The 16,994-nt window shown below is 50.0% G+C and overlaps 2 protein-coding genes across 4 annotated transcripts; both read left to right on the plus strand.

Moving 5' to 3' along the window:
* Positions 1-160: 160 nt before the first annotated feature.
* LOC133494684 (SH3 domain and tetratricopeptide repeat-containing protein 1) lies at positions 161-8,229 on the plus strand. 3 transcript variants are annotated; one of them, XM_061808723.1, is made up of 20 exons: positions 161-204; positions 309-456; positions 651-713; positions 1,058-1,188; positions 1,446-1,551; positions 1,639-1,779; positions 2,031-2,229; positions 2,676-2,752; positions 2,852-3,047; positions 3,129-3,259; positions 3,506-3,544; positions 3,639-4,952; positions 5,230-5,370; positions 5,447-5,665; positions 5,873-6,053; positions 6,196-6,346; positions 6,427-6,549; positions 6,670-6,820; positions 7,199-7,395; positions 7,458-8,229. In XM_061808723.1, exons 2-20 carry the CDS (start codon positions 426-428, stop codon positions 7,692-7,694), a joined length of 3,828 nt encoding a protein of 1,275 aa, XP_061664707.1. In that variant the 5' UTR covers positions 161-204; positions 309-425; the 3' UTR covers positions 7,695-8,229. The 3 variants fall into 3 exon arrangements, with proteins under 3 accessions (XP_061664707.1, XP_061664708.1, XP_061664706.1); XM_061808722.1 differs by having other exon boundaries at positions 184-456; XM_061808724.1 differs by lacking the exon at positions 7,458-8,229 and having other exon boundaries at positions 180-456; positions 6,670-6,876; positions 7,199-7,346.
* A 1,668-nt stretch (positions 8,230-9,897) lies between these two features.
* On the plus strand, positions 9,898-16,929 carry ache (acetylcholinesterase (Yt blood group)). The gene is made up of 9 exons (XM_061808725.1): positions 9,898-10,113; positions 12,028-12,514; positions 12,651-12,874; positions 12,950-13,210; positions 13,276-13,498; positions 13,564-13,764; positions 13,826-14,015; positions 14,091-14,269; positions 14,619-16,929. The coding sequence occupies exons 2-9, from the start codon at positions 12,085-12,087 to the stop codon at positions 14,738-14,740; spliced, it is 1,830 nt and encodes a 609-aa protein (XP_061664709.1). The 5' UTR covers positions 9,898-10,113; positions 12,028-12,084; the 3' UTR covers positions 14,741-16,929.
* The last annotated feature ends 65 nt before the right edge of the window (positions 16,930-16,994 follow it).

A 16,994-nucleotide genomic window follows, 5' to 3' on the forward strand; every position in this document is an offset into this window, starting at 1 on the left:
GGGGGGGGGGGACTGGTTTGTTTGCTAAGTGAGCGATGATTAACCAGCAAATGGCGGAGCGGTACACATTTAAGAGTGGTCTGTCATAATATTCGGTGTGTACCACCAATTTTCTGTGGGAAAATTAAAAAAAAAAAAAAAAAAGAACTTGTACATGAATGGAGTGTAGCTTCAAAATAAAAGTCGCACCAGAATAACACGAGGGTAAGGATTCCTTTTCAATTAGTAACAACTCATTCCTTACTGTGTAATAATCAATTTATTTAATTAATTACACTTTTCATGTCTATTCCCACTTAATTGACCAGCTTTTATTTTGGAGAGCCTGAGCGACTGCTGTTTGCTCGACACTTGTTTCCTCCTCTGAGAAGTGCTGATGTGTGTCCTCGCAGCGCGCTTGTGTGCGACCCGAGGAAGAGAGTACGATGGAAAAAAGCAAACAGCACCGCAAACTCGGTAAGAGAAAGTACAAAAAAGTATGTATTTTTTTTTTGTTTTGGGGTAAGTCATATGCAGTATTCCACAATGTTCTTTGTCACGTGCAAATATTTGATTTATGGCTTTAATGTTGTACTGAATTTGTCTAGTACGCACATGGCGTTGCGATGGCTGGAACAAATACTTTTTTTTTTCCCCCACGTCTCTTTCAGGTGCCGCTTTCTCAAAAGATGCCGTCAGTCCGAAGGGAAAACCTGAGGAGAACTTTCCTACAGGTCACTCCCTTATTTTTTTTTGTTCATGTTTTTATTGTATTCATGCCGCGGAAAGCTCGTGAAAGTCGAAATGTGACATCGAAATGACCCCAATAGCGAGCATGTCATGTGAGTCCATTTCAAACAGTTTATACATTTACCCTTGAAGTCACTGATTAATTCTGACGTCTGGATCAAACTGTAGCTGGAACAAGCCGTTCCATAAAAAAAAATAATAATAATAAGAGTTGACAATGTGACAAAAATGATTGCTTTGTACGGAATTGTATTCAGTTCTCGAAATAACGGAGACTGCTGTGGATTTGGAGCTAAATCCCTGACTTTAGCGCACTTTTTTTCCTCAGCTTTGTCACTGCGCCTGAATGTGGTCGCGGGTCCCGAGTGTCTTCCTGCACGCGAGGAGTCGCAGGAAACGCTGCGAGGGAAACTGCGCAATCAGCAGGACGACAGCACTGAGCTCAGCGCTCTCTTTAGGGTACGTCGCAAAAACACCCTTTGGAATGTTCACTTTTAGCGTGTAGCTTTGTCACCGGTGAGGTGGAGTGAATACGGGGTCTCCTCAAAGTCAAGGTACTGGTTTACGTTCACTGCCAACATTTCCAGTCAACATGGCTATTTGACGTCAAATGCCGTCAGTGGCAGTGAACGTGTTTTCTGTAAAAGTTTAAAAAGTGGAGACTCTTGACTTGTAGTCAAGAAATCTAAAAATGAATTTTATTTTGCGCCAAATAGGAGTTGTCTGCCCACCTGCTCGCCGTCGACAGTGAAGACCAAGTGATTTTTGTCACGTTCAAAACCTTCGAGGAAGTGTGGAAGTTCACAACCTATTACACGCTGGGTAAATCGGGAAAATTTTGTATATTTACATCTAGTTTTAGTGTTTGACTTCAAAAATGTTTTATCTGTCGTGTAATATTTGTAATAGGTCTCCTGGGTCATTTCATGGAGCAGCTGTTGTTTGACCAGAAGTTGTGGCTCCTTTCCTTGGAAGAACAGTTGAGGATCGAGGTCTCCACTCCGGAGGACACTCTTCGTGTTTTCTACACCTGCGCTCTCATGCATGAAGGTACGCGGTGGCAGCACTTGGGAGTAAGTCCACAAGTTGTAACCGTGAAGTTTCTGTGGTAAAAATCAAGCAAATTGAGGAGTTAAATGAAGAACAACGAAGACTATCAAATAAAAATGTATCAAGTGTAGACAGGCTCTAAAGAACGGGACATGCACAAGCATAGAACTTGACTCAAATCCAACACGAGTCAAGTTCCATCGCTTGAGTCACGTCTGGTTGACTGTTGTGATCTGTGTGTCATTTTTCAGCGTCGCTTTTCGCTCGCTGCGCCGCGAGCCAGATTTTTGACAGTTCCACCTCCGGAGGTGATCTGTACCTGGAACAGGGAGACATTGCGCTCTTTGAGGCACCCTTGCAGGACTCGGGCTGGACTGTCCTGTGTCTGGCGGACGGAGCCAGAGGCACTACGCCCAAACCGACACTGGAGCCCGTCATACCTTTTCATCAGTGAGTCACAATCCTCAACGTTAGCAAAATTGAATACAGCGGATCCCTGTTTACCGCGGGGAATAGCGGGTTCCACCCATTGAAAAACATATTAATATAGCGAGACGTCGCATTAAAACGCACCAATCATTCACTACCAGCCTTCCCAGCTAGCAAAGACATTTGACTTTTATATCCGTCAATGGCAGCGAATGTGTTTTAACACTTGTTCCTGTATCTTATCCGATTCCTGAGCACCTGTTCCCACTCTCGTGTTGGCCTTTACTGTAAGACTGACGCAGAAAACAAAATGAGAATGAAACATGAACCACGTTTTCATTCTACAGAAAGTCCACCATGCATAAGATGACCCTCGATGTAGCAGTGGCCGACCGTGCGCTAGATTTTGCAGGCGATCCGAAAGGACCCCTTTCTGCAACGGTGTCTTCCTTGTCACATGTCCGCAGGTGGTTTCTCAAGTCCTGCCCCGAGAGCATTTTAGTGGGTGATGGCAAACCTGCCAGTGACCTCCCTTTGCACTTTGGTGAGGTGGCAAGACCTACTGGACGATTGCAGTTTGAATCACTTTACATAGATGTAACGTTGCATTTGATTTGATTTGTTCATGGGTAATCATATTCAGCCACGGGCGCGTGTGTGGCCACCGTGCAGTATGACGCCGAAGGTCCAGACGAGTTGAGCGTGTCACCGGGTGATCGCATCGTCATCATGGGACGACTGGTGTCCTGCCACCGCTGGTTCTTGGGCGCCAAGGAGGAAACGGGGGAAGCGGGTCTGGTGGCGACGAGCCAGGTGCAACGCTCGGGTGACACTTATGAGTGAGGGTTTCGCCACAACATTACGACGGAACAAGCAAAGCAGCTTTCGGAAGCGATAGTGGCGTTCCTTGTCTTGTCCAGGTCGGTAAACGCTCTTTTAGACGGAGAAGAAGTCAACTTCTTCAACCTCCGTGAGGACGACATCATTGAGGAAACGACTGCCTTGCTCGAGAGAACATCTCAAAGTGATGTCGGTCATGCGTACAAACTAGGTGAGAACATGAAAACACGTTTTGTTATGTTTATAAGGCTATTTCGGATGAGAATCCATTGAGGAAAGCGCTCCTGATCGTCTGGAATGTAAAAACTATCAACAAAAAAGGAATTTGGCACCAGAACGTCAAATCCATAGTCCGGGCTTTTGCTCAAAGTATCACGATAAAACTGGCGCTTGCGATGAAAATGCAAATCTGAAGAGGAAGAGATAAATCTGTGGCTTCTTTATTATTTCATCCTAGATGTGTTCAGTTACCAAGACTCCGAGAAGAATCGGTCAAGTAAGTCCTTTCCGACTGGCCCGTTGTACGGAGTCTTAAGCAGCAGGCCTGACGGGGGTTCTGGTCTCTAGCGTCTCGATTTTTCCCTTTTCAGAAAATTCCTCAGCCTCAGTTGAGCCTGACGTCGCAGAAAATACGGAGTGGCTTTTCGACCGAGAAAAGCACTTAACCCCCGTGCGCGTTTGTCCGAGGATCCAAGAGGATGCGATTGATCCCGTTGAAGGCCGACGCCTGAAAACTCCTCGTTTCACAGTTCAGCCAGCTGAAGAGAGACAAGACACCGAGAACATCGCTTTGCTCCTGTCTTTTTTTGAAGGACGAGAATCCAAAGATGAGTTCAGAGTGTTGTACCTACAAAGTCCTGAACATCTGTCCTCCTCCATCTTTTGCGGCCACTCCTGCGACGACGAGTTGATCTCCTTTCTCTCCGTCGCCAGAGAAACTGCCAGGAAGAAGCGGCAATTGTGGTCCCAGACTCGTTTATGCTTCTTGCTGGGCAAGTTCTCTGCTGCTAAGTCCAAATTCAGCCAGGCCCGGGTTTACTTTGAGGAGGCTCTCGCGGTCCCTCGTGAAACTTTCAAAGATGTTAGTCTGCTGGCGAGCATTTACTCCAATCTGGCAGGCATTTATTTTTTACAGAAGAACACAGAGAGCTTCTTCGGTATGTCCGAGCGACTCGTGGCCTTGTTAATGGGAACGTCGCACTGCCTGGAATGTGTGAAGGAAAGCTCGGTTCTAGAATACGCCCTCAAGAAAGCGGTTCTTTCTCAAAACACAATGGCTGAAGCTCGAGCTTGTTATTTTCTGGTGATGTATCATTGGACGAATAAACAGGGCTCCCAAGTTGTCCCGTACCTAGAGAGACTCCTTGTTCTATCCACCACAGCCCAGGGAAGGTCCAGCATCTCTCCCAGTGGAGGGCATCTAACCCTGGGGAGGCTCTACAGGGAAATGGGCCTCCACCATCTCAGTATTTGCTCAGCTGCAAGAGCATCACGCCATCCTTCTACGACACTGACTGACAGCTTCAGCAGCCTGCTCCTTGTCTCTGACAACACCACGGACGAGGACTCCTTCCCAGCTCACCTGGCTCCATATTTACACTGTTGTCTGTCTTTGACCGACAACCAAGGAACACCACGACATGGACAACATTCGGCGTTGAAGCACCAACTTGCCGTTTGTCTCTCGCAGCTCTTTTACCGGCAGGGGATGCTTGACAACGCGATCCGACTCATGCGCGTTCTCATCGGCGAAACTCCTCCCTCCGCCGACCCGGCAGAACAGAAGAACGCCCTCATCTGGCTGGCGTGGCTCCACATCCACGACCGTCAGCCGAGCGTGGGACTGCATGTCTTGGACTCGGTCTCGGCCGCCCTGCCTGAGCACTACACCGTGCCGCTGAAAGGTCTGTGGATTTTTGGTCTTTGGACCTCGGTTTTGTTTCTAGGGACTTGAGTCCAATGACCTGAATCCAGTCGGACTCAATTTGCTCGTTTTAGTTCTTGGGAATTGCATGGCTAAAAACTGATGAATGCCTCAACTTGACTTTGACGTGATTGCATCTAACTCGAAAGGGTTTTGCAGTGACGTCGGGCTTGTGTGATACCTGAAAGTGATGATTTGTCCATCCAGGATGTGACTTTCTGCCACCTCTGCTTTTTAACTATTCGATTGGCGTCAAGGGCTGGTGCTCAACATGCGTGGCGTGGCGCTCCGGTGCATGGGTGACCTTCGCAGGGCGGCAGAGAGCTATCACGCTGCTGTGGAGATCTGCCAGGAGTACAAAGACATGCCGAACTGGGCAGTAGCTCATGCTAACCTTGGTATTCCGTGTACTTGTTCGGGTTAGACGAGGACACGGGTGGGAGTTCAGAAAATAACTTCCTTCGTCTCGCAAAGGGCTGATGTGCCTCAAGGCTGGAGCTAAAGGACTGGCCCAGAAGCACCTGATGGAGTCTGTGCAGCTCTTTTCTGCTCTGGACGGAGGGCACGAGGCCACTTTCATCGCTGTGCTGCTGGAACTGGGACAACATTGCGTGAAGGAGCGCCGGATGCATCATGGGAAAGGATGCTACGAGTGGGCTTTGCTGCTGGCAATCGGTGCCAACCTCTCAGAATGTAAATGGCAAAATTGTAATATCCTGAACTGTTTCTATTTTACTATGATTAATCTGGGGTTTAATCTAAAATATGATGCAATGGAATCCATTCAGATATGCAGTGGACAGGGACTGAGTCCTGAATCAAGGAAAAAAAACATGAACTGTAACTGAGAATGTATACAAATCACAAAAAGGAGACCAAGTCCGTGTCCATGGTTGCCAGGGCAGCTGAGGGCGGTAAGACGCCTGTGCCACCTGTACGAATGTGAGAGTCCAGACCAGGCCCGGCACATCATCTACAGCCAGTACCAGGTCCGGCTGCTTCGAGGAACGCGAGACCGAGAACGCGAGGGCGACGCGCAGGAAGCTGTCAGCCAGCTCTTCCTGTCGCTGGCCACAGACAGGTGTCCCGCCGCGGCTTGTCGTACACTAGTTGAAACGTGCGCACTGCCGGCGCTACTAGTGAGACGCTACATTGACGTTAACTGTCCTTTTGCAGTTATTGTTTTGAGTTGATTTATTGACAGTTTTCCTCACCGTCTGCAGGGCCTACCGCGCAGCTCTTGACCACACCAAGAGCAGCCTGGGTATTTTCATCGACCTGGGCCGCAGGGAGAAGGAGGCGTACGGGTGGCTGCAAGCCGGGAAGATCTACCACCTCCTTGGCCAGGTGGAACTGGTGGAACTTTACGTGCAGGTCAGTCAAATATCCTGTGCGCATCTACGTTTGTGTCCGTTTGCCCCCACTTTTAAAAAGAAATGTCTCGCGGTGGTCAGGCGGCTCAGGATGTCGCCCTGAGCACAGGAGATACCAAGTTCATCTTGAACCTGCTGGAAGCTGCTGGAGATATCTTCTTCAACAGCAGCCAGGACCGGGACAAGGCCATCACCTACTACAGGGTACGGTCGCTTTCCGGGGTCTCCCAAAGTAGTGTACCCCACCCCGCTCTGGACTCTGGCGAGAACAGGGGTGTCACTGTCGACGCTTTGGTCAGTTTGTCGGTTGTGCTTTGGACGCAGGATCGCGCTCTTCCCATCGCGGCCAGGAGCGACTCGGTGTCAAGCAAGCTGAGGTTGTGCAACAAGCTGACTGAAGTCATGCTCAGCCTCCGACTGTACGGAGACGCTCTGGAGTTTGCTCACACCGCGCTGGACATCAGCATTACGTTGGGTACGGAGGTCTTGGCTCTTCTGCTGGACTCGCCTCGAAATGGAGCACATTCAGCCGTGGGTGGACCGGGATCGATTGACAATGTCAAATTCAAAAAAAAAAAATAAATAAACCAGTATAGTACGCATTTAGTGGAAAAGTGACATCTTGTTTCTTGGATCAGGACTGAAATGGTGATGAACGGAGGTACCTAACCGTAACCCTACAACCCTAACCCTACCTGTAACAAGACAATTGAAAAAGAAAGTTCCATGATTTAGATTTGAACCCATGTGAAAATGTTTGATCATTTTACATTGGATGGTTTTTGGATTCTGGTTTTAAGTACTAGGTTAATCGGGATAATTCTAAACCAGCGATCGGGCGTTTCTTTTCCAGGGGAGCGCTTGAACGAGCGGGTGGCCTACCATCGTCTGGCCTTCCTGCACCACCGTTTGGGTCAGTGTGAGCTGGCTGAACACTTCTACTTGAAGACCCTCAGCCTCTGCCCGGCCCCTCTGCAGTTTGACGAGGAAGCGCTCTACTACGCCAGGGTCTACCGGACCTTGGGGGACATCCTTTTCTACAAACTCAAGGTACAGGATGCCGGGGCAAAATGCTGCCGAATCAAAAGTAAATCCAACGTATTTCTCACCAGGACCCATTTGACGCGGCAGGCTACTACCATTTAGCGCTGGCCGCCGCCATGGATGTGGGCGACAAGAAGTCGCAGCTGGTCCTGTGCACCCGCCTGGCCACCCTCTACCACAACTTCCTCAAGGACCGCCAGCTCTCGCTTTTCTTCTACAAGAAGTCCCGGGGACTGGCCGCAGAGCTCAGCGTCAGGAGGGTGAACGCGGCGTTGGCGGATCGCGCCGGCGTCGCGGTTTACTAGGCGGCGCCCAGGCTCGGTCAGAAACCGCTCCACCGCTGTATGACATTTCTGGACAGCGAGGTACACCAGTACAACATCACGTATCGTATTTCCATACAGTTGAGGCATATATTTAATAATCCATACGGGTACCTAAATTTTTTTCAAGGAACTTTAAGAGTGTACTGAAATGTCATGCAGTACTTGAGGGCAGTTGTGGAAAAATTGTTGCTAGTAAGACAATCTAGTAGTGCACTCAAGTGTCGTACCAGTGAGACCAAAGAGGCTACCAGTACTTAGACAATTCAGTGTATTCGTAGGATATGTAATAAATGCTCAAAAGGGTTTGCCGTACAAAAATTTCGGCGCTTGCGTACAGTCACGGAGGTTTTGCGCCACTGAGGGTCAGTGTAAACCTGTTTCGAGGCTGCCGGTCTGGAGATACTAGTACACAACACCCGAAGCGCGGAATGAGCTGAAAATGGAAGTGGAAAGAAAGAGCAATCTGCTCATTTAAAAATGCTGACGAACGGGACAATAAAGATGTTCTGAAACACTTCTGAAAATGAACGAGAGAGGTGGGGGGGGGGTTGTATAGGTGCTAAAAATATCGGCGAAGCTGACCAATGGGATTTTGAGGCTGACACGTTTAGAGCATATGCTTCTTTTAATAGTGCGCCATCGTAAAGTTAGCCGCCGCCATTCTTTTTTCCCGTACGTTGGAGGTATTCGTTCCGAAGATGGATTTGGTCTCACAGTTGGACTAATCCAACTATACCACCCCACCCCCGTCCCCTCCACCAAAATGACAAACGTCGCGCGTCAGCAAGCGCAGCAGACGCGGGCGGCAGTCTGGCAAACGGACGTCGGGAAAGATTGATGCGGTCGGCCCGGTCGCAATTAGATAATAGATCCGGATCAGCCATCTTCACAAGTCAGCGCAAACGCCGGCGAGAGATTACGCGGCCGCGAGGTCGCATTCGTTCGCCCGCGTTCTGTTCTAATAGTTTACTCAAAGGTAAGTCAGGTCATCCATCTTTGACCCCCCCCCACACACACACACACACCTTGGCTCAATGGTCGTTCCATGATAGAAGTGGAAAGATGCCGGATGACGACGGCAACAGAGCCAAATTCCCACTTCAGTCGGCTGAGTTCACGCGGGCGCACGTGTTTGAGCGCACCCGGACGAGGGGAGAGCGAGGCGGGACGGGACGGGACGGGACCGGTCGCCCTCTCGGCACTTAAGTTGATTAAAATCCGTGCACTGCAGTGCTCGTGCCACTCCCATGCGCCTCCGTCTCTTCCAGGCATTCCGGGAAATGTTGTAGCATTTTTTTTTTTTTCCCCCTCCTCCACCCGATTTCAACTGTACGACACTGTTGAATGCAATTTTATAGATGGAAATATGTATAGCCAGGGCTCATACAGACAAATGAGCATTCACAAAATGTTTAACGACGACGTGTATGTGGATAGTCGCTTTTTGTTTTTTTTTCCTCCCCCCCAATCACATTTCAGCTTTCACGTGTTGCCGTGTCAATGTAATCTGCCCAGGCAGAGCCTCCGTATTCAACGGTACTGTCCAAATGTTCACTTCGGCTTTATGAATAATAAGGTAATTTTATTTAACCGTCATCATCGGCGGCATCAGCGCTTTCTGATCGGTTGGCCGAAGCGAGCCAATTTGGGTCAGCAAAAGAAGTCCGTCCCGATCTCCACGCGACAAATTATAATCAGCATCTTAGGTGGGTATGATATATTTGATTTTTTTTTTTCACATTATTCGGTTAAATATTGATGGTGAGCTGTTCCAGCTATGTTTAAAAATATGATATAGCTAATTACTTTTGAAATAAAAATTCAAGGGAATGGGCTTGTTCATCAGTTGTTGTCTTTTTTTTTGGGGGGGGGGTTCGGGAACAAAAAATGAAGTGCTGCCACTTTTCATTATAGCCACAGATTTGCACAAGAAACATGAAATATATGATTTGCACTGGTGGGACGGATGTAGGGCCACAGCCCTGATGTTTGACACCTGTGGTGTAACCAGTCTAAATGTGAAATTTGAAATAAAATATTTTTCTTTAAGAAGAAAAAAGGTGCCGAAAATGAGTTATTAATCCCTTTTTTTATGTAAACCTTTTTTTTTAAATTCCAAATATATCCATACTGCACTTGGGTGGTTTCTCGCGAGACCTGGCGAGACTTTGCTTCCCCCCCCCCCCCCCCGCCTTTCTGCGTCCCTCCAGACTCCAGACTCCAGAACCACTGTGTCGTCCTGCTGTTGTTGCTGCTGCTGGATGTGAGCCCGACTCACCGCACCACATTTTGTCCATTTCTCCGTCGGTGGAAAAAGAAGAAGAAGAAAGACGAGAGGGAGGAGAAGGAAGCCTGCGAGCAAGTGCTCACCTTCGGTTCGTCGTTCGAGGCAAGCCAGGTAGGTCGGACGCGGGGTGTGGGGGTTAAATAACAATTCGGGTCTGTATTCCGTATTCCATTTTCGTGTCTCTCGACGACACCCGCGAAATGGAGACTGAATTTGGGCCGAAAGCTGCGCTGGCCTCGTCCGCTTCGCCTGTCCGTCCGCTCGGCGTTGGCAAACTCCCACTCGACGTAAACGCCACACGGTGCCCCTTTAATTTCATCTTTGCAACATCACCCGTAGCCATGGTGACCGGAGAAATCCACCGGCCAGCTCTCACTTTTTGCTCCCTCGAAATTATTCTCTATTGAAGGCCTTTTTTTTTTTTTTTTTTTTATTATTATTTCTGTTTCCCTTCTAGCTTTGAAACTAAAAAGTCAATTATGGCGAATCTAAGATCAATACCGCTCGAATGTTGTTTCCGGGACAAAACGGTAATCGGCACATAGAGCGCAATATTCTTCTGAAAATATTTGGTCGTGAGGTTCCTGACTGAGATCAACTCCCACAGAAATGTTTTATTTCAGGGCAACGCGGCGCACGAGCGGTTGGCGCCCGTGCCTCACAATTCTGAGCGTGGGGATTCGAATCCTGGCTATAAATGATCCCGTTTCTGTTTTTCGGATGCTTTCCATGTTTGTGTTCCACTTTTTATTCCCTTTATGCATCTTTGGTGGTGGTGGTGGTGGTGTGTGTGTGTGTGTGGGGGGGGGGGGGTTTATATTTACGTGCCGGCGCTGTTGCCAGATGGAAAATTCCCCCGCTGCCAGTCAAGCCGCCGCTCGAATAAGTCAGAGCGGCTTATTGGCTTGTTGACACCAAAAGGCGCATCCTGGTCCAAATTGTTCCAGTTGTGAGCAGATAAGCGTGGGGGGGGGGGGGTGTTGGACTTGGAAACACATGACATCCCCCCCCCACCTCCACCCCCCTCCATTTTGCCACCGTCTCGAACTGTAAATTCAATCCTCCTGTGAACTTCATACACAAATTCCTCGGTCTAATTTGAGAAGTGACACACTTTCTTTCCACTTGGTGTCCCCCTATTTTTCCCACCAGCTTGCGCCGTCCTTTTTTGGGGGGGTTGGGGGGGATCAGTCCTCCCTCCTCCAACTTCCCCTCATAGACCACTTAAAGCAAGATCTGGTTCTAGGATTTAAAGCAGATGTTGATCCTTGAACTGTTTGTTTTGGTTTCTTTCAAGGATGTTCCCAATACACGGGACAAACCACTTCGGACTCCGGGGTACTCGGTCGCGGATGCGCGTTCTACAGAGTCCCCCCCCCCCCCCCCCACAATTCTGCTTCCGGACTGCGCCGCGTGTCTATAAAAAGATGATCCAGCTGCTGCCCGTGTCCTCGCTTGGGCTGCCAAGAGCGGATTCCCCTCCGCTGTGCCGCAAACAATCTCGCTCGGTCCGAACGCTCGGCCGGCGTCGACGACATCCCCGCGGGGGGGGGGGGGGCAGTTTTATCCCTATTGCAAAAACAAACGAATCCCGACTTGAGTTGCAGCATAAATGCGCTACAACACACGGTTGTCTGCCACCTGTCGGCTCTGCGGCGGCTATTTATGTTTTTGCAATGTATGGTTGTCATGGTGACAAAATTGGCATTCGGGCCAACTGTGTGCGTGGGGGTGCCGTCACTATTTTGGAACATTCCTGCACTGTCGTATAGACGATCTATTTTGGCCACGTCACCCAAACTGCGGAATAAAATTCAATAAGGGTACACGAGGAAACTTTTGCGGTATTTATTAAGTTACCTGATCTTACTCGACGTCTTCGAGTCGCGTCACCTTGACGACGCATCCGGCTGTCCTTTGGTTCGATGCCCTCATCCGATTTATTCTTCCACTTTGGATCCGTTCTTCATCGCTCCGCCTTGCCCGTAATCCAATTTCCGCGTCTCCTCTTCTGCCCGTCTGCAGGTCTGAGGGGAAACCGGCGTCCGCCGCCCTCGGTGTTTGCCGTCTTTCGTCGCCGTCATGCAGACCGCCGTCCTTCTCCTCTCCCCGCTCGTCCTCTCCTCCCTCCTCGTTCCCGGCGTGTCCTCTCAAAGCGAGGCGGACCTCACCGTCGCCACCCGCGCCGGCAAAATCCGGGGCGTCCACACGCAGGTGCTGGAGCGGGGCCACGTGACCGCCTTCCTGGGGGTCCCCTTCGCCGAGCCGCCCACGGGGAAGCGCCGTTTCCGCCCGGCCGAGCCCAAACGCCCGTGGTCGGACGTGTACGAAGCTCGTCACTACCCCAACGCTTGCTACCAGTTTGTGGACAACACCTTCCCGGGCTTCCCGGGCAGCGAGATGTGGAACCCCAACCGGGAAATGAGCGAGGACTGCCTCTACCTCAACGTGTGGGTGCCGCCGTCGCCCCGACCGCACAATCTCACCGTCATGGTGTGGATCTACGGCGGAGGTACCGTCCTATTTTTCTGTCCCCTTTTTTGTCTCTCGTAAAAACCTGGCCTTTGTGAACAGGGGTGTGTTGACTTTTTCTACCCACTCAGCATTTTTCATCCCTACAGTCGGCAACGTTTCCTATTTTTTTCCAGGATTTTACAGCGGTTCTTCATCCCTGGACGTGTACGACGGCCGGTACCTCGCTTACACGGAGACGGTCATCGTGGTCTCCATGAACTACCGCCTCGGCGCCTTCGGTTTCCTGGCCCTGGACGGCTCGTCGGAGGCTCCCGGCAACGTGGGTCTGCTGGACCAGAGGATGGCGTTGCAGTGGGTCCAGGACAACATTCACTTCTTTGGCGGAAACCCCAAACAGGTTCTTTTCCACTCCGGTCGACGTCGGCTCACAGAGGGACAATCGGGCTTGATATTGTCTTCCGCATAAAAAAAGGTGACCATATTCGGGGAGAGCGCCGGCGGCGCCTCAGTGGGATTCCACCTCCTGTCTCCGGGCAGCCGGTCGGTCTTCACCAGGGCCATCCTCCAGAGCGGGGTCCCCAACACCCCCTGGGCCACCGTCAGCCCGGCCGAGGCCCGCAGACGGGCCACGCAGCTGGGCAGACTGGTGGGCTGCAACGGCGGGAATGACACCGAGCTGGTCGACTGCCTCCGTGATAAAACCCCGCAGGAGCTTATCGACCAGGAGTTTCAGGTAATGGCCGCGGTGCGCCGACCCCAATCACCGTTAGTTCCGCTGAGACGGGGTCTTTCGAGCAGGTCCTGCCCTGGATGTCCATCTTTCGCTTTTCGTTCGTCCCCGTGGTGGACGGCGACTTTGTACCCGACACGCCGGAGGCCATGCTCAACTCTGGCAACTTTAAGGACACGCAGGTCCTGCTCGGGGTGAACCAGGACGAGGGCACCTACTTCCTGCTGTACGGCGCTCCCGGGTTCAGCAAGGACAACGACAGCCTCATCTCCAGGGGCGACTTCCTGGAAGGTGAAGCGCCTCCCGGCGTCTGCGCCAATCGGGGGCCGATCTGAACGCTCCGCTTTCTTTGCAAGGCGCCAAGCTGAGCGTGCCCCACGCCAACGACATCGGCCTGGAGGCGGTGGTGCTGCAGTACACCGACTGGATGGACGAGAACAACGGCGCCAAGAACCGCGACGCCTTGGATGACATCGTGGGCGACCACAACGTCATCTGCCCGCTGGCTTTCTTTGCCCGCGCCTTCGCCCAGCACAACGCGCTCAAGCCCAACGCAGGTACACGCCGACTCAGCCTTATGCCCCCGAAAACACCCCCGACCGTTTCCTCTCCGATCAGGGGTCTTTCTCTACCTGTTTGACCACCGAGCGTCCAACCTGCCCTGGCCCGAGTGGATGGGCGTGATCCACGGCTACGAGATCGAGTTCGTCTTCGGCCTTCCCCTGGAGAAGAGATTCAACTACACCCAGGACGAGGAGAAGCTGAGTCGGCGTACCATGAGATACTGGGCCAACTTTGCCCGATCCGGGTGAGACGCCCCGCTCGGATTAGCGCTCAATCACGTCCGGCGAAGCTGAGGCCCGCTGCCCCGCCCCCTTTTCAGCAATCCCAACGTGAACGTGGACGGCTCGGCGGAGAACAGGAAGCGCTGGCCTCAGTTCACCGTCGCCGAGCAGAAGTACGTGGCGCTCAACACGGAGCCCGTCAAGGTCCACAGGGGATTGAGGAACCAGATGTGCGCTTTCTGGAACCACTTCCTGCCACGACTCCTCAACATCACCGGTAAGACGTGGATATTAATAATCGCAATAGTTGAGCGGGTGTGTGGGGGGGGGGGGCAGGATCTAAATTTGGCTTCAATGCTGTGGCAATCACAGTCCAAAATCTTCAAATATTCCACCTGGGAGAGGAAAAACATTTTCTTGCTCTACGTCACTGACATAGATAGATGAACAAAGACACGTTATTTGTAGATCATGAATAATTTTGGCGGAATCGGATCGCGCACGGCACTCTGGGCGAGAATTGTCGGCAGTGATGGTTTTTTTTTTTTTGGGGGGGGGGGTGGGGGGGTGGGGGGGGTCTTGTACCCTTTGTCACGCGCTTGTGGCCTTTGCCTTTCCTCCCCCAGACAACATAGATGAGGCCGAGCGCCAGTGGAAGGTGGAGTTCCACCGCTGGTCCTCCTACATGATGCACTGGAAGAGCCAGTTTGACCATTACAGCAAGCAGGAGCGCTGCACCGACCTCTGAGGGCCCCCGAGAGAGGTGGGGGTTGGGGGTGGGGGGGGGGTCAGTTGGCAGGTTAGAGTCCAGACAAGAGCAGGCTAGCTTATTTCCTCCATAGCCGCTATTAACTTTAGCGAACAAAAAAAATGCAAAAAAGTCACACAAAAAAAAAAAACCGCTGAAACATTGTACATCCCTATTTATTATTTTTTGAATGATTCAAATTATTTATTGACTATTTTTAAATATATATAAATATATATATATGTGTGTGTGTGTGTGTGTGTGTGTTTTGCGTCTGAGGGACGTGAATGACTCTGGAGGGAACTTGGGCGTATCTCGTCATCTCGGTTATTATTTTTGTTTTTCAACACATCAGGGTTTGATTATTTTGGTGTATCTTGTTTTGTTTTTAGCTGTGTTGCGAATCGCTCCCGAGCCACCATATAATGAGTCGGCCATTTTGTAATGCGTAGCGAGTGCGGGTTCCCGCTTATCTCCGCGCCCTCAACGTATCCTCCGTCAGTTACCATTTTTACGTCAGCCCAAAGACATTTTCTTGCTCTGTCGCCTTCTGCGGGCCTGCGAACTATGTCGGAGTGAGGGGGAGGAGCTCCGTGTACTGAGTTCCCGGCCTCTTTTGTGCCATCGACAGGCAATTGCGTTCGGAATCCTTCATCATTCCCAAGTCCCCAATCACCACAAACACTTTTTTTTTTTTTGTGGCGGAACTATCTAGAAGCACGACAGCATATATATATATATATATATATAAATATATAAAAACCCCTCATGTAGTGATTCGAGAGTACGTAACGAAATCAGACTCATTTTTTTTTTTTGTTTTTTCCCCAACGTGCGACCTTCCGTCCTCGGCCTTCACTTTCCGCCATCTCGCTGGCTCTCTTTTTTCTCGTTAGCCTAATGGAGGCTGAGTAATTCACTCAGCGGCGGGGTAATGCGACAGAGCGTTGGCTCAGCCCTCTGGCCTGCCAGCCAGTGGGGCACGGTTGAATGGATAGCGAGGGGGGGGGGGCGACGGAAGGATGAAAAGACAGAACAGCCTCCTTGCGTAACACGCCGGAGAGGCTGTGACTGGATGCTGTTTAGAGGTTGTTTTTTTTTTTTAAAAAAAAAAAAAACAGTTTGTGCATCACAATCTTAATTCGATTGTGCTGCTCCTTCTGTTATCCCCACCTTGGCCACCGGAGGGAGCAGTGTAATTCCTGCAGACCCCATTAAGATGCTGCAATATGAATTTATTTTTTTTTCCCCCACAGAGGATAAATAATATATGCCTTTATTCTTTTATTATATGCCTTTTTTTTGTACCGTTTATGCTCAAAATATCGTAAAATGGATGAAAGATCTGTTAGCATGTCAACATATTGTTTGTTAGCATTTACATCTAATTGGACCCCATGAAAACAATTGAAACTGGTTTCATTCATCGACGCAATGTATATTTTGTAATGCTTTTCACCAGATGACATCATTTTTCAGAGTTTTTTTTTTTTTGAAGAAAGGTAATAGATATTTTATAGTCATGACAACACCTGTTGTTCGTTCGAAACTTGACGCAGTAAACAAAAAAATGGATCCTGAACTCATTGCTTCGTCGGCGATAACGTGAACAATTCCGTCTTGCTGCAACCTCACATTTGTTCTTGTTGCTTTTTTTTTTTTTTATTTGATTGGAAACATGAATCTGTGTCGGCATGATAAAAGTCCGGCTTTCAGGCGTACTCGGTCAGAAATGGGAGTTGATGTCCGAATGCATGCATGATGATCCTCTCATCTTTTTGCCCTCCAATCCCATCCTTAGTGCATGTCCTCCTGTATCACCCCCCCCCCCACACACCCCCTAAAAATTCCCCCAGACTGTTATTTTCCAAAAATAATCTGCTAGTACTAGATCGCTCTGTATGCCAGCTTCGATGTGAGCAATAACAAATGGGTGATATATTTGATATTGAACAATGCACTGAAGGCCAGGGAGTGATCCGACCGCGTTTTTAAAGCAATAGAATCGTTCATAACCCAAGGGGGGAAAAAAAACAACAAATAAAAAAAGTGTTCCCTCGACCTCATGGTTCAGATAGTTGACTTTTACGCCGTCCATGTCGAAGGCTTCCGTCGCATCCCGATTTGTTCTCTGTGTATCTTTGAATGCTGACTTGTAGCAACCGAAAAACGAAATAAAGATATGCTTGTCCTCCTTGACCTCCCGTGACCTCTTTTTATATTCACATGTAAGATCAAAGGGATCGATTATGTC

The sequence above is a fragment of the Syngnathoides biaculeatus genome, chromosome 21 (assembly GCF_019802595.1).
Source record: "Syngnathoides biaculeatus isolate LvHL_M chromosome 21, ASM1980259v1, whole genome shotgun sequence".
In the NCBI taxonomy this organism is placed as follows: Eukaryota; Metazoa; Chordata; class Actinopteri; order Syngnathiformes; family Syngnathidae; genus Syngnathoides; species Syngnathoides biaculeatus.